This window comes from Varanus komodoensis, unplaced genomic scaffold (assembly GCF_004798865.1).
Source record: "Varanus komodoensis strain SLA01 unplaced genomic scaffold, ASM479886v1 scaffold7_3, whole genome shotgun sequence".
Lineage (NCBI taxonomy): Eukaryota > Metazoa > Chordata > Lepidosauria > Squamata > Varanidae > Varanus > Varanus komodoensis.
The window spans coordinates 9,040,296-9,056,646 of record NW_025336480.1 but is presented as its reverse complement, the minus strand read 5'-3'; the positions used below and the strand labels follow the sequence as shown (position 1 = coordinate 9,056,646).

The 16,351-nt window shown below is 42.9% G+C and overlaps 1 protein-coding gene across 1 annotated transcript in view; it reads left to right on the top strand.

Annotated features, from left to right (window-relative positions):
* Positions 1-3,514: 3,514 nt before the first annotated feature.
* PDLIM4 (PDZ and LIM domain 4) overlaps positions 3,515-16,351 on the top strand; it is a 74,891-nt gene continuing 62,054 nt past the window's right edge. Inside the window, exon 1 of the mRNA XM_044454399.1 lies at positions 3,515-3,773. Within this exon, the coding sequence (XP_044310334.1) occupies positions 3,681-3,773 (93 nt within the window). The 5' untranslated portion in view covers positions 3,515-3,680. The remainder of the gene's footprint in view (positions 3,774-16,351) is intronic.

Genomic DNA, 16,351 nt, shown 5'->3' with positions numbered 1-16,351 from the left:
TTGTTTTGAGCGTTCAGTTAATTTTATTCAGTGTGGGGGTTGGATGGTCTTCTGGATTTACAGCACAATCCTATGCATGTTTACTTGGCACTTACAACTGTGTTTAAGAGAAATACTCTTGGGTAAGTGTGCATAGAATTGCAGCCTAAACTGCCTTCCCAGGGTTTTCTAGGAGTCTGGTGGGTGATTCATTTTTGCCACTACAGGTGTCTTTTAGGGAAGTATACTTGTTCTGTGTTTAATTTGTGTATAAATGATTTGACTGTGGTCATTTCTTTTACTGATTTTCATTTACCCATACTGGCATGATCCAAAATCTCACTCCTGTTATTTGCAGATCATTGTGTTCCTCTGTCCTTATCAGTCAGTTTGAACTACATGCATTTAGAAGTTATTGTATGGTCTATTTGTTGACCATTATTTTTAGTAAAACAAACATGAGTTGTTCTTTCAGATGTGAGATGCAGAGTGAGATGTGTTTCTTTGATCAAGTAGCTTATTAGAGGGTAAGCTTATAGAGCAAGTGAGATAGTTTAGATATTTAGGCATTATTTTCCATACTTACCTTTCTGAGGGAGCTCATAGACCATCTGTCATTCTGCCTGCATCAAGCAGTGCTAAAGCTACAACTTCTACTAAACCTTATTCTGGCTGTTCCCCACCAGTTTAATGCTAACATCCTGTCTCTACACCAGTTTAGATTTAGGGTTTTGACCTTGTTATGTAACATTATTCTCAAAACTTTGTTTTCTGTTTTGGTATGCTGATTTCAGCTGCTTTATGTCTGGAGTCTAGTTCTTCTCTTAAATACAGAGCATAGTCCCCAGCATTCAGATCCTGTTTAAAGTTTGGTTTTGCTAATATATTTTCAGGCTCTTTGTTCCTTTTTCAGAACAAAGGAAAAAGTTATGGTCAATACTTTTTAACAAATTACAATTATTAGGTCTCTCTGTAAATATTTTTGTCAGATGAAACTGATTCTTAATCTTTGCCTTATATATATTCAATGCAGTATATTTGCATTGTACTGTTACCCATTAAATCTGCTCCCCAATAAAACTTGGTTTGCCCTTTAATCTAATTCAGGTTTCTGTCAGATATTTGGATAATCTTGTGTAACATCCTTTAGTCCCTGGGAGACAGTCACAAAGTCATAGGATCTGATGGATCTCCCTTGTGGTAAGGGACACCTTACTCATGTTTCATGTTCCCTCCTGAGGCTGTAGAAAGGTCTGATCTTCTGGGGGCTAAAAGTATTTCCTCTCCACTTTATTTCCCACCCATTCTTTTGTAGCTGCTCTTTGTTTTTCAAAGGTATTCCCCAGCGATGTGTTCAAGTCCTTTACTCAAGCCTTTACTTTTGAGCCCAAGTCAAGTCTCAAGTCATTGCAATAAATTTTCAACTGGAGTCTCAAATCTCTTGTCAAATCTCAAGAGCCAACCTTAACAGAAGTGATGGTGATGGGATGTGTGCATGGGGGGTGGGGGTGGGAGAGTACCCCCCCCCCCCGTTCCCATCTGCATTTCTCTACATATTGAAGTCCTTTACCTCAGCCATGATTTGTTGAAACAAAGCTGTGCTGTTATTCAAATTTCTCAAGACTGCAATTTAGAAAAATGATGTTCTTGAGATGATTGGCCCCCAGCCTGGCACTGTTATTCAAATTTATCCCCTCACAACATTATCACCCTCACAACAGTCTTGTAAGGTAGTGAGAAGGGGTCAGTATCCCAGGAGCACAAATTTGTGGGTGAGCAGAGATTTCAACTGCTGTAGCCTAATGCTAATCATACTGGCAAAAGTTGTTTTGTTTTGTTTTTTGAGGGGTGTTGAATCAGTGTGGATAAACAAATGCTGTTTTCCAGGTCAGCATTGTGTGATACCATTTATACCAGCATTTATAGGTGCTGATGCTGGAGGGATTCAAGCAGTGTTCTTTGATATTGGAGTGTTACAAGCCTAATTTTTTTGTATTTTTATATTTAATGGTAATTTATTATGTACTATTGTATTTCAATGTATTTTATCATGTTGTAAGCCGCCCCGAGGTTTCGGCAAGGGGCGGCATAGAAATGTTATAATAATAATAATAATAATAATGATGATGATGATGATGATGATGATGATGAAGGTACAGTGGTCAGAGTATTGGCCTAGGATCTGGGCGATCCAGGTTCCAGTTTCCACTTAGCAGTAAAGTTGACCAGCTGACTTTGGGCCAGTCACTGATTCTTGGCCTAACTGACCCTGTCTTCTGTTGTGAAGACAAGATGCAGAGGGTGGTGGATTTTATGTCTCCTTAGATACTTTGCAGGGAAAAGGTGGGATGGAAATATGTACATATAACATCCTTTCTTCAATTGGAAAATATTGGAAGATACAGTTTATCAAACAGATAAATGCAGGAGGAATCATGAACTGTTGAGATGGGCATACAATCAGTTATAGGTATAAATATATAGACTACCCAAAGGGGAAAATTAACATTAGCAACTATAATAATAAAAATGATCATAAATAAAACCTATTCGAGCTAATGTCAACAGACTTGACATTAAGGCTATTAATATCTTAAAGTCCTTGTAGCAAGAGAGTTGTGGCAAGAACAATTGCACTAGTTCCAAAATAAATTATAGAAATTCTTCAAACGAATCCAGGTTGAACAGAATGTGGGGTAGAGCCAGACCACAGAATAGCATCAAAACTATTGTTTTATTTTTGAAAGCAAACATGGAAATCCACACTTGCCACCATTTGAAGCATGCAACATGTTGGAGAAAAACTGCGATGTTGATCCAGTGCTTTGTTTCTGAAGGAAAGAGAGAGAAACACGCACACACCAGGGACCGAGCGAGGTCATATGCCCCAGAAAAGCGTGTGGGACCCGCTGCTGTTACTTGGGGGCAAATGAGCAGCCCTGTCTCTGCTTATTAGCACGCTGCGCTGGGTACAGGAAACAAGCTGTCAAAGCTCTTAAGTCTCAGTACAGAGGAGCTAAGAGGGAAACGCGAAAGGAATGGTGGCATGCGCCCTACGTCTCCTCTCTTCACCTCCATCCAAAGTAATAAAACAAGGGTTGAGAGGAGTCCCGTGAAATTAAGTGCAGAGAAATCCAATGATGCGCAACCCACGTGTGAATAAGCCAGTGCTGGGAATCGAGGGGGGGGGGGGGCACAGTCGGCGGGGCTCCCTGCCTTTTGTTTCAGCCCCCTTCAGAGTTCCACATTTGCCCACGACGGGGCTGGGGGGGGGGCGCTGGGGATGGAGCTTGAGGGTTTTCTTAAGTCCCTCTTCAAAGCAGCAGAGTGCTTAAAAGGGGCGCGCACGCGTAACTTTGCGCGGAGAAGAAGCCGGCCGCATCTGTGGGACGGCGAGGACGGAGCCCTCCATCCACGGAGGCTCGCCGAGCACAAGGGTCAGGAAGGAGCTGGACGCGCGCCCGCCCCGAGCGCGAAGGGGCCCGCCTCTCTCTCCGCGGCGCTGCCGCCCCCCTCCCCTCGCCAGCGCGGAGAACGGAGAGACGTCAGGCCGGACCGGAGATTAGCAGGCGCTTTAAGTGGATTAGAAAGCGGCAGTGCCGGAGAGAAGCGAGCGGAGGCGCGAGAGCAGCAGGCGCCACTGCCCGGCTCAGCCTCCCTGCCGGCTCGCCCGCTCCCCTGGCCGGACTGCGCGCCCCGCCATGCCCCAGACCGTGGTGCTGAGCGGCCCGTCGCCGTGGGGCTTCCGGCTGGTCGGAGGCAAAGACTTCAGCACGCCACTGACGATTTCCAGGGTAAGTCTGCAGAGGAACCGCGTCTCCTCCGCCGCCCCCCCCCCGCCCCGCTTGCCAGGATGGATGGATGGATGTATGGATGGATGGCGGCGTCAGCTGCGCCCCCGGCGGCGGGGCGAAAACTGGCCGCTCCAGGCGCACCGGCTCGGGCAGAGCGGGCTGGCGCTGGCGCACGGGCGCCAAGCGAAATGCGGACCCCTGCGTGCCCTTCTCTCTTAATGGGGCTTTCCGTGGAGGCAGCTCTGAAGCAGAAGACAGGGAGGGTGGTGGGGAAAACAGGCCACGCGCTTTGCGCCCCCCGCACGTGCACGCTTCGCCGTGTGTGAGGCGACCTGGAAGGCCCCCCGCGGCGGGCAGGCGAGCGAAGGGGCGAACAAAGAGGGCGCGGAGCGACTGGCGCGGCTCTGCCCGCGCAGGCACTTGTTGCGTGCGCGCGTCGCGGCGCTGCCCCTGCTGCGAACGGCCGGCGCAGATGCCGCTGCGAGTCCCGAAGCAGGAGGGCTGCTCGGTAAACCGCCACTCGAAGCGCAGCGAGCCTGTGCAAGATCCTTATTTGTCCAGCTGCTCTGGTTTCCAGTGGGTTTCAAAACTCGGGACTCTCTTTTCTTCCTCTCCGGATGCCACAGTGATGGGAGAAGGAGTGCACTGGGTGTGCTCTTAGCTGGGATCGGCATGAGCTAAACTGGGTAGCTACTTACATTTTGGAACCCAGCCTGGAAACGAGAATCTTTTAAAAACAGAGAAGCCGAGCTGCTGAGTGATTTGGAACGAAGGGTTATAGTTTAACCGCGCTCTTGTTTCTTTTTAACTAGCCTGCTGGGCCCAGTGAAGTCTGTTCAAGGGAGGCAAATGAAAAGTTTGTGCGAAGTGGGCTGGGGGTGGGGGGCTGAGCTTGCCCGCCAGTGAATGCATTCTTGTCGGTGCAGAGCGGAGACCCGCCAGTCTTTGGAGCATCCTGGATATTTTTTTTCTTACCTTCTTCATGTTCCCTCCGCTCAGCCAGTGTTTTGGAGAACTGCAGTAATAAGGCAAACTGTGGACCACATTATGATCAGCAGGAAATCTGAAATAATGGAATTATCCTAGGGAGCACTTTGATCTCGAACAGGCTGATCCGTGCATGTTTACTTGGAAGTACTTTCCCCTGAAAACAGTGGGACTTAACTGTTAAGCAAATAGGTTTAGGGTTGGGCAGTTAGTCTAAACTTTCAGAATGTTTACCAGGCTAGGGCAAGCAAACTGCTTGGCCTGTAGGCACGTTTGGCAATTGGAGGAACCAACCTGGGCAGAACTACAAAAGAGCTACCATGGGCTAGGAGACGAGGAATGATCAACCTACCCCAGAGACTCAGCACGAGGCAAAGGTGGGTTCTGAGCCCCAGCACCATAAATGACCCAGCCTAGTTTTCAGCGTCAACAGAAGCTCACTTCACAGTAATCCAGCTGCCTGAAAAACAAAGTTTTGATGGTGGTATTGCATTTAAAGTGGAACGGATGCGGCATCTTAGCGAGTGCTGAGAAGGTTGATGTCTGAACCCTACATTGTCCATTCCTGTCCTGTGCTTGGCACAGAACTCAGTCCTGCTTCTGAGAATAAGTTCAGGTTTTCGCTGGATAGAAACAGTGTCATCCTTTTTCAGGGTGGTATAAGAAACACCTATAGTTCATTGATTGATTGATTGATGTGCCTGTTGGCTACATTTTATTTCCAGAAGGACTTCAGAGAAAGTACAGCTTCGTTGTGGTGAAAACTTAAAATGGGTGGGGATTCACTCATTTTAACTAGACCAAATGCAATAAACAACATGCAAGCGAAGGTAGCTGTACTGGCCACTAAAAATAAACTACAATAAATAGTGTACTACTTTTATGAGGCCAAGCAAAAGATCTGCAAAATGTGTGAGCTTTTGAGCCCCTCCTCAGTAGGTCTCTTAATCTGGTGTCCCCACCATCCTCAAGCAAGATGTCCCCAAGAGCAGAGGGAGGCGGGGGGGGGGGGGGCGGCGGCTGACTTGTTGGTGGAGTCGTGGTATCTGCATGATCAGAGCCCCAGGATGAAATGTGGGGAGGATGGGACAGGAGGCATTCATGCTTGGTTCTAACAGGCTGTGTGAGGCTGACAGGTTGAATGTGGAATTCCCCCTAAGGTTGCTAGGAACGTGAGAGAAGAAAACGTTTGCATTTTGGAAATATAAAAGCCAGCTATTTTTGCCACCATGAAAACAGCACGGACAGCATGCTCCTGATCCTGCATGGCAGAGACATCTTCCCCTTTTGTTCTGTTTGCCTGGCACAAGGCCTCACATGAGTGACATTGGCACAAGGCACTCTTGAGCTATCAGTTGTATTTGACCAGGAATTTTTTAGTATTCCACCCCTGAAGCCTTCTTTCATACCTGATATGAAAGGCTGTTGCATTAGGTTTAGGATCTCTGGATATCCTTTGCTTTGGTAAGGGCATTCCTCGTTTCCTTTGAAAATTGTGAAAAATGGCCTGTCTTTGAGAGAAGGTATATCTTCAGATTCTCAAGATATGGATGTAGGTACACTTGTGTTTCATTAACTGAGTGAATATTCCATCGGGCCATAGTGGGTAAAGGAACTGAGCCAGCTGCTTCCAAGAGGCAGCTGGCAATATCTCCTTCTCTCTGGGAATTTTTGAAAAGCTTACTTGAAAAGATGCAGTTTCCTGTAACGAAGAGAGCACATATTTAGATAGTACAGAACATATGTGATTCCCCCTGCTCCATTAAACCATACCTTGGCTGCAGTCCTAAGCACACTTACTCGGAAAGAAAATTGCATTGAACAAAGTTAGACTTACTCCTATGTAAACATGCTTGGCATCTGGATGTAAATGTCAAATGCAAATATTTTCAGCCTTTCAAATTTGATATGTAGAAATAGAGAGTCATGTCAATTTGTGGGCTTACTTTCCCCTTTTCATTCACACCTATGCCAGTATGCACACAGAAGCTGCTTTCAATTTATTTATTTATTTATTTATGCTATTTGCATACCACCAAGCAGCTGAAGTTCTCTGAAGAACATCAGTTAATAAATGGAATACAACATATAATCAAGATTACATGAAAAATGTACAACCACATATTAACACCCTCTCATACCACTATGCCTGCTAAGCGACAGCTGGCAATACTCCCATCCCACTCCCATGTTCTGTTTGGAGTTGGTATATGCCTTGGCAAAAAGGACGGTCTTAGACATTTCCTGTCCCCAGAAGCACTCATGCTTTGAACACGGGGTTCAGAGTTATCATAGCAACTAGCCCTTGATAGTCCTTTGTACCCTGAACTGAACTGTTACGATGTTACAGAAGCAAGGTAGTCAGAGGTGTCCAAGGTATGGCTTCATTTTACTAAAAGGACCATGTGCCAATTCCTGAACATGCTGACTTGAAGAACCTGGGAAAGTTCAGAGGTGAGGGAACAACATAATACAAAAGAGAATTCTGAGTATTGGCCAGTTCAGTTAGGATTGAGGATCCAGTAAGAAGAAAATCATAGTGCATGAAGCGTTGTCCTCAAGAAGATTTGCTCCTGTTAGGCATCTCACACAATCAGAAATGTGACTGCACAGTGTTGGGATGAAGGCGTCCACATGATCGGACCAACCCAGTTGGGGCTAAGACCTCCACAAAGGTCTAGAGAACAGGTTATTGTCCAAGTCTCAGCACTTTGGAAAGGCTTGACCCATCCTGTCAATCAGTTGATCATCAGGACTGTCAGCCCTCTTAAACCACCCAAATTCTTAGGATCCTACAAGAAAAATTTCCTCTGCAATTTAGTAAGATGTCAAACCCTGTATATTGGGGCAGCTTTCTGGTTTCTCTTTGTTTCTTTCTCCAGAGTGATGAGAGGAGCCTGGACATTTCTTGACAACTTTTCATGGGTTGTGGTAACCTGCAACTTAGTAGTTCCATCTTTTTCTGGCCTTACCTTTCTAACTTTTATTTTTATCAGTTTTTGCAAACTGATAAAAATGAGTGCTTTGCCATGCAAAACAAAGCTTTTTTTTTAAATGGTGAAAAGCTTTAAAACTATATTAAGAACTACCTTTTTTCCCTCCCCTTAGCAGGAGAAAGGAAAAGAGTACAGTGATCTCACCTGATGAAAAGCAATTGTTTTAGCATTTCTTATTCACCTGGAAACACAGAGAAAGTGACCTGTGGCAACCTGGACAGCAACCTTCCAGTATGACACTAGAGTCTGCCTGCAGAAACACTTCTGAAATCTGATGTTTACTCATTGAGTTCAGGGATAGGAAACAGGCCTGAATTAGGCACTTTGCATGCCAGAGACTTGTTAATACAAAGCTCATGTTGCTGTGATTTAACCCAAGAGTTGTTAGTGGGTGCTGCATTTTTTTTCCCAAATAGGTCCTTTCAAAAACATCTTCCAAGATTATGACCATTTTAGTCTTCAACAAAAAAATCAACTCTGCATCCTCCTTTATCAAGAAAACAGTCTTCTTAAAAGCTATTATCTGACTGCAATTCCATAAACACTTACCTGGGAGTAAATCCTACTGAACACAGTGGTTCATATAGAACCAAATAATGGCCCACAGACAGTGTGGAAATGTAATTAATTTCAGTGATAAATAATCCTGCAATAAACGTTTTTACCCATGTCTTCTTTAGGTCACACTGAAGAATTGATTTGCAAAAAAGTTAAAGGAGGATCTACATTTCAAATACTGAGAGCAAAGGGATCTGGTTGATGAGTGAATTAGATAATCAAGTGATTTAAATGCTGCTATAAAACCATATCGTAAAAGTTTCTCTTTTGACTTCTCCATGTACTAGTTAAAAATATTTGTGTGTATTCTGCCATTAAAAATACCAAACATTGGTTACATAAATTAATGAGCAAACATGATGCTTTCCTGCTTTCACTAGTCCATTTTGAGTATTTTGCGATTTGGCATGTTGGAGTGCTTGACCTTTTCCCCTTTCTTTTTTTCATAGCAAACGTTTTTGAAGTTTGGCTCTCCCAGGGTGCAATCCTGTGCACATTTGGGCAGAAAGAATTCCTACAGTTCCCAGCATGCCCCAGCCAGTGTGCCCAATAGAATTGCATTTCAGTATCTTGAAGAGCTGAGGCCTTGCTTTTCTCTTTGAAGTAAAATGGATAACTTTGTTTATACCACTTGTATAGCCGTTTGTCTTTGGGATAGGTATACATAACGGTTCATAAACCTGTCACAGACATTGCAAGGAGAAACAGCTGTTAAAAGGTGTTTTCCCACACAGGGCAATGGCAGTCACAGCAAAAATTGTAGGGAAAAAAGGATAAAGAGAGCAAAACTTGCAACTTCTCAAAATAATTATATGTGTAAAATTGAGTCAAAATATATTTAGCCACAAGCCTCTATATAGTCTCCTTAATTTGGGCAGTTTCCCATTGTTTTATAGGAGGATTTTAATAAAACAGATATTGTAGTAGCAAGTAAGAAACATGTGACGAGGTACTGATGAGGAGTGCATAAAATAATGCAGACATCTGTTAAACATGCACATAATAGATATGCCCAGAGGGGAAACAGTTGGTCTCTAGGCATCTCAACACATTCTGTTTATTTTAGAAACTCTGCTAACCCGTTCTCCTTGCCACACATTGGCCTTCTCTTGAAGGCATATAGCTCATTTCAAGAAGTGTTTGGGTTTTAGTCTCTACTTAGCAATGACACTCACTGGGCGATTTTGTATCTTTCATAGACTCAGCCTAACCCACCTCACAGGGTTGCTATTGTGAGAAAGGAGAACCTTGTAATCTGCTTGGTTTCCTTGCAACAGGAAGAAAGACAGAGCATAAAGGTGGTGGTGGTGATGGTAGTGGTAGTTCACCTTGCACCATGGGAAGAAGTTCAGAAGTATTTGCTGATTCATTTAACAATGGTTTGTTGTATAGAAACCATGGTTAGTGTTAACTATGGTTTATTGAAGTAGGTGGAAAGCTGGCTTATTCCAATAAATCATAGTCAAAACAACAACCTGCCCCATTTCAGACGTGGGGGCTTCACACGCAATGAGAATGCATGCAGTGACGCATGCAGCTACTGTGAGGGTGGCTAAGCAACCCAGGGAACACTTCATTGTTTAGCATTTCATCCTTAAACAAATCTTTTTGGGTTTTGATTGGACACAACACTAAGTGTGCAATCTTATCACCCTTGCGGAAGATGCTCATATTTTTCCAATGTAAGGTATGAGGTATAGCAGTGGCAATTTCTACTCTCACCATGCTTTTCACTCTATATTATATCTAGACAGATGTTTTGGGCCATATTGATTTAGAGCTGCAGTGAAGAGGGGTAAAGAAGGCCAGGGTACTGTTTTGAAATGGTACAACTATGAGCCCCCAGCTTCCTCATCTCCCCACCTCTGATGTACTCTTTTTTCCACCTGTAAGACCTAATCCTGCACTGGTTGCAAGGAGTCAAGGCAGGGGCTTGGCCTTCACTCCAATCCTATGTTCTCCCAGGCATCCTTAGGAGACTCTACCATAGTTCCTTAAACAGCAAGTATCTCTGGTTTGTTTAGCTGCTCCTGATTGCAGTTGGAATGACTGAGTAACATGTACCAGCAAACCCTCAATTGCCATTGCATGCCAAGTGAGGCACCACCAAACCCATCTTTTCCTCCTGGCCATGATGCATGGAGAAGAGGTGGGGAAACACCCAGCCCTAAGTTCATGCAGCTACAACAAAACTGGGGTTTAGGATTCTAAACACAGCCTGAACAACTGAGCTGAAGAAGTGAGCCATCTTCAATGGTCTACTTAATGCTGTCATAAGCTGCATGTGCTTAATGGGATACAGTTTTTGACCAAAGGGGCACGGCCATATTAGTGTTATTTCCTCCACTCCACACAGTTGGCTCGTGATGAATTCATGAATTGGCTGGAATGGCTCAGTTTTGAGTTTTTACTGGATAGTTTTATAAACTATCCTTAGCTTCTACACTTAATGGTACTTTTTACTACTGGAAACTAGAATAGTGTTGAGTTTGTGCCTAATTTGAATTATTCTAATTAATCGGCCCTACTGACCATCCCGGATAGGAAAGGAGGTGAAAGGGATGATTCCAGTTGTTGTATTCATTCGAGGCATGACCTTGGTAGAAACTTGACAAAATACACCTCACATAAACAAACCACTTTCAGTCTTTGTTAGGCTGGACAAAACAAAATGAAACAAAAAGTTCAACTTAATGAAGGGGATTTACAGCACTTCTGCAATGTTAATGTATGACATCAATATTTTTCAATCTAATTTTGAACAATGACAAAGTTACTTTGGAAGTACATGCAAACATCAAAGAGCATACTTTAAACCTATATCTTAAGGCATCTGATCTATTTATCAAGTTCACAATATCTTTTTGACATTTTAAATAGCAAAACAATTTAAAGCAGAAAGCCCCAAATCTGATATCTGGAACAAAATAGGAACTGGACGAAGTTCCCAATTCACAACAGGCATAATTTGTAAGACATAATGTCCTTATCATTAGTCGATTTATGAGCTTTTACAGCAATCAGTTGAGCTACAGTGTTTATAGTTACTTAATTAAGGATCTTTGTCACACTAGCCTTTTTGTTGTGCAAAAGAACTAAGAAGAGTTCAAGGGTAATTATGGAAATTGTGCTAAGAGGTAAAAGACTAATATGATAACTTGGTTCACATGTTAACCCAGGTCTGTAGTACTAATCCATGGTCAACCCTTGGTTTGTTGTCCAGCCAAAGACTGTCTGGCAAAGTATCAAATGCACCATAGGGAAATTCCTACCATGGTGATGTCATTTTGCTTGTATTGTATTCCCAGATGTTGTTCAGACAGGAAGGACAAGGAAATGCAGGGCAGCTGCATTTGATGGAAGCCGCGCAGGTCCTGTAACGGTTCTAGGTCCGGAGAGCCCCCAGCTCAGTCTCCGTTCATGCAGTCTCCTTGATTTCCATGCCAAGCGGGGCAAGGAGGCTTCTCCTTCTCCTCACTGAATGCAGAAGCCGACTGAGCTGCTGTTGCAAGAACAGATCTTTCTCTCAGCTTTGTTTCCATGCTTTTACTCACCAAGCACAGGAGCCCACGTTTGTTCCCAGTGGTGGAAAAATTCTTTCATTAAACAGTGACACAAAAGGATAAGCTAAACGTTGTGGCCCTTTACCTTTTCTCAGCTCATGAGATAATCTTGCTCTCCTTGGCTGGCAACAGGCTGGCATTCATACTTAGGAAGATACAATTTTGCTCCAGGCTCTTGCACTCTCTGGACAGAATAGTATATTGTGAATGTGCAGGAAATTTATCCATCACCAGGGAACAGAACTGATCATTCCATACACCAGCAGCTGGAAGCAAGCTTTCACAAAGCCAGTAAGTGATTTCTGGTTTCATAGATTCTTGGGTAGAAGAAAAGTTGCGGGTGGTACTTTCAGAAGGCTGGAGAGGTGGTGCACTAAAATATCACACCCCTCACTTTTCCTTAACTGAGCTAGCACAATTTATTGGAAAGGTTTGTGCACTTAATAGGCAATATAACTTTACTACAATATAACTTTGCTACACTAGCAGAAGCTGTCATACCGTCCAATAGAAATATCATCCTTACAGATACTAAGAAAGTATTATTTATTCAAAACTCTATATTCTGTGGGAAGAGAGAAGGAGGTTTTTTTTTAAAGTACACGAATGAATGAATGCCTAAAACTATCATATAGGTCATATCACCATTGAAGTCCAGCTGATTTAAGCAGGTGTGACATGAATAGATGTTACGGAAGACAGAGAGTGGAATCAGAGATAGACCTGGAAGACTGAAGATGTGTACGAGAGAAAGGGATGATTAGAACTGAACAGAAAAGGAATAGAGGACATACTGGATGTTGCAGTCCAGGACTAATTAGCATACCTGCATGAACTCATCCTTGCTGCTCCCTGCCCTGCCAGCCGCTCTTGCTGTAATAACCGGATTTGTTGAGTCTACGACAGAAGCGTTTGCCATAAATGAGCACAGGGCAGTTCTTGGATTTCCCTTTCTTCTCCACAGTTAACTGCATTAATTTTAGACTACTCTTTGTCCATTCACATCCCATCTATTGGACCCATTTGAAATGAAGATGGCTGTTTTTAGTTTTTGAAATTACACTAATTCTTGCTTCAGCATTGGCTCTGTGACTTTTAGAAAGAGAGTCTTAACTCTTCTTAATTGCTTTAATAGGGTTCCCCAAGATGAAGATAAGGCACATAAGATGCACATTATGCTTAATAAGGATATATCTATCAGTAAATTCTTCTGAAACAGTTTCATTACAGAAAAATGTGCATTAATAGTATAATACTTTTTAAAATTTGCACTGGGTTTTTTATTGCTGAGACTAAGCAATAACAATTAGTATTCCAATTCAGATTTGAACTGTTTTACTGAATTTCTGTTTTAGCCTTATAACGTAACTAGTGCTTGGCATGGGGAAATGGGTCTACTACACCATTTAATGCTGCCTACACTTTCTCTGAGAAAAGTACAGTGTTACTCTTTGAACACTGCTGTGACAGGAGTGAAATCCGTTATTTCCCACTAATACTGAGTACCTAAAGGCCCTGATTTACAAGGACACTAACTGCAATCCATTGTATATCTGTGAACTTTATATTGTACCCTGCAGAGCTCTTTGAGTAGTCTGAGCTGTGCCCCACCAGTATGTTTAATTGCTAACATAAACCAAAGCTTGCGCAATGTAAATAGTGCTTGCTACAGCACAAGAAAAAGATGGCAATTTGCCCCTGACATTTGGCATCATTGCTGAAACTTTGCTGCAAAACCCGGCTCTGTCAAGCACTAGTTCAGCTGTGCAAGAGTTGGTTTACCCAAGTGTGACATCATTAGCACTAGAGAGGGGCACAGCTGGACACTGTACAGATCCACCTTCTGCCACTGTATCCATCTGTGTGTGTAAATATCCCTGAGGACTCACAAAGCAAGGTGCTGTCAGGTATTGAATTGCATCCCTTACATGTAACTGAGTTTTGCAGTGCTGTTGTCCACAGGAAGTCCTAGATCCTTCTTCACTTCTGCTGGCATGTTTAGATTTCTTTAGCAAAAGTCCATGCCTTTTCCATGCAAGAGTTCAAGGAATCTCTATTAGGGAAAGCCATTTGGTCAGCACAGGAAATGGGTTGCTGCTTCAGGTCTTTCAAGCTCATATTTGCATAATCATATCTAACATTTCTGCAGTGGTTTCTGGAATGGCTGGTAATGATGGGAATTGCAATCTACCACATTTAGAGGACAAGGGGGGGAGTTGCTCTATGCTACATGATATAAAATGTAAATCTCTATTTTGATATCACTACCTTATTCCCTTGTGCAGCAGTCTAGCTGTAGTCATTACACAAACCCATAAAAATACGGAGTTAGACTAGATAATGCATGACATCCCTTTCTGAACTGCAGTGCTGTGATAAAAGCAGAAATGAGGGTGCCATTGTCTCTGAAACGCTGCTGCTTTACTCGGCTCTCTGTAAAACACAATAGAAAGCTTCCAAGTTTGGAAAATTTTCTAGTCTAGACAAAACAAATAACAAAGCAGAGCACTCAAGGTCCCTGTACTGAGTCATTCTATTCAATATTAGAAGCCCTCCTTTGCAGGACCGCAGTAGTTTTCCTTCCCACAACTCTCCATCCCAATTATATTCCCATAATTGTCAAAGCAGCATATTTGTTTCTTTCCAACACAACTTATGGTGATGTTAGGTGATTGTGGTTCATAAGTCAGTGGTATTTACAATCTATTAAAAAGTGACTCTTCTGTTTTCTTTTAATATAATCCTGTTGTTGAATCTTGTTAACATAGAATGCTTACTTTAATCATTTCTGTCTTAAGGGAATGTAACTTACTAGTTAGGACCATTCATAGCTTAATAAAACTTTCTAATAATGGAACAGTTCTGTCTTTCTGATCTTCTAAACAAAAACATGTTCCTACATGGATTTTCCTATATATATTTTAACAAATCAGTCCTCTGGAAGTCAGCAGTATGCATTTCTTCAGCTTCCCCCTGAGCCTTGAAAGGAACAAGCATATAAAAGATTTAATGCAAAACAATGTAATGAACTGCAAGACAACTACAAGATTGTGTCAGCTGGCACAGTTATTTAACTTCTGGATGAAAAAGTGATTCAGTACACACTTCTGGACTTCTTATGCCTTTAACATTAAAAAAAAGAAATATTCTATAAACAATACAGAGATGCCTGTTAAGTGCATGTGGCCGCTCGCTCTTGCTGCACATGGGAAAATCTAAAACACCCTCATAGACTCCATCTGTAATGCGTTAGAGTTGGAACTGTGATTTGCCTCTCCCCTAACAGTCCAGAGAAGTTGTTTCTGGGTTATCATTAGAAAATGGGCCTGTAACTTGTACAATGGGGACCACAGAGGAGCAGCATTAATGAATGAAAATTTCCTATTTCCTCTACCAAGCTTCACCTCCTACTAGCTCACCAGGCCTGTCTCCTGCCCCACTGCGGCAATTCCAAAGCTGCATGGCTTGCTCCACTGGCAGCGTTCTCTACTTTAGAACCAATCTGCCAAAGAGATCTTAAGCCCTTTGCCTTGTATTTAAGGAACCTGAATAATAATAAAAAAAGTTTGCCTTATATTTGGTTTTGGAAGGAATGTGCAACTTTGAGTGGTCCAGGGGGTAATTTGCCCTTCATCAGGTCCCTAGTTTTGAGCTTTGCACATTTGTATTTAGTACAAATGCTACATGTGCCCATAGTTGGCTCCCATAGAAGTTATGGTGGCTTAGTGAAGACAAATTGAGCTTGAGAACAAATCAAACTTGTCCTTTGTACCTCTGCAGCAGTTTGCCACCAAAATACAAACTGCTGAGATACACACAATAACTGACCTTTGAGGAAGCATGGAAGCCCTCTTGGGAGGGGACACCACCTGTATTTTGTGGGCCATGTATTGGCCCCACCTGGCTTGACCACAGGTGGGAATTGCTAGATGGGATTATAGCTGTGTAGAGCAGATCTACAGTGATAATGTACACTAAACTTTAGCAGCTAAAGCAAACTCACATGCTGAGTGAATGCTGGCTTTGTAACCAAAACAAGTCTGTGGGGAGCAGGGGAGAATATGCTTAGAAAACCCTAGAATGCAAGAGAAGGTCTACCAGAATCAACATAATAATTCCTTGGGAAATAAACCAAAAGGAGCAACTTCTCTAGCAAAAATGCTCAGTGAATACAGAATTCTGACTGTCTGTTGTGAGTGGGTGGTTGGGAAACTGGGAGCAGGGGCAAGGAATGCAGTCTCCTGGAAGAAGGCACAGCTGTTCGGAAAACTGAACAGGAGCACCCTGCTTTGTTGAGAGTCCCACTTGTTCAATATTTGCCATTTATTTCATGCTTATAACCTCAGGACTAGCCTCACAGAGTGGTCCAGGGTTGTCTCCTGAAAACATCCAGTGCTCCATATATTTTTAGGACAGAATTTTTATTCTCTGCCCAGCTAAATTCCATTGAGTCTTAATTTCTAGGCTGCTATTA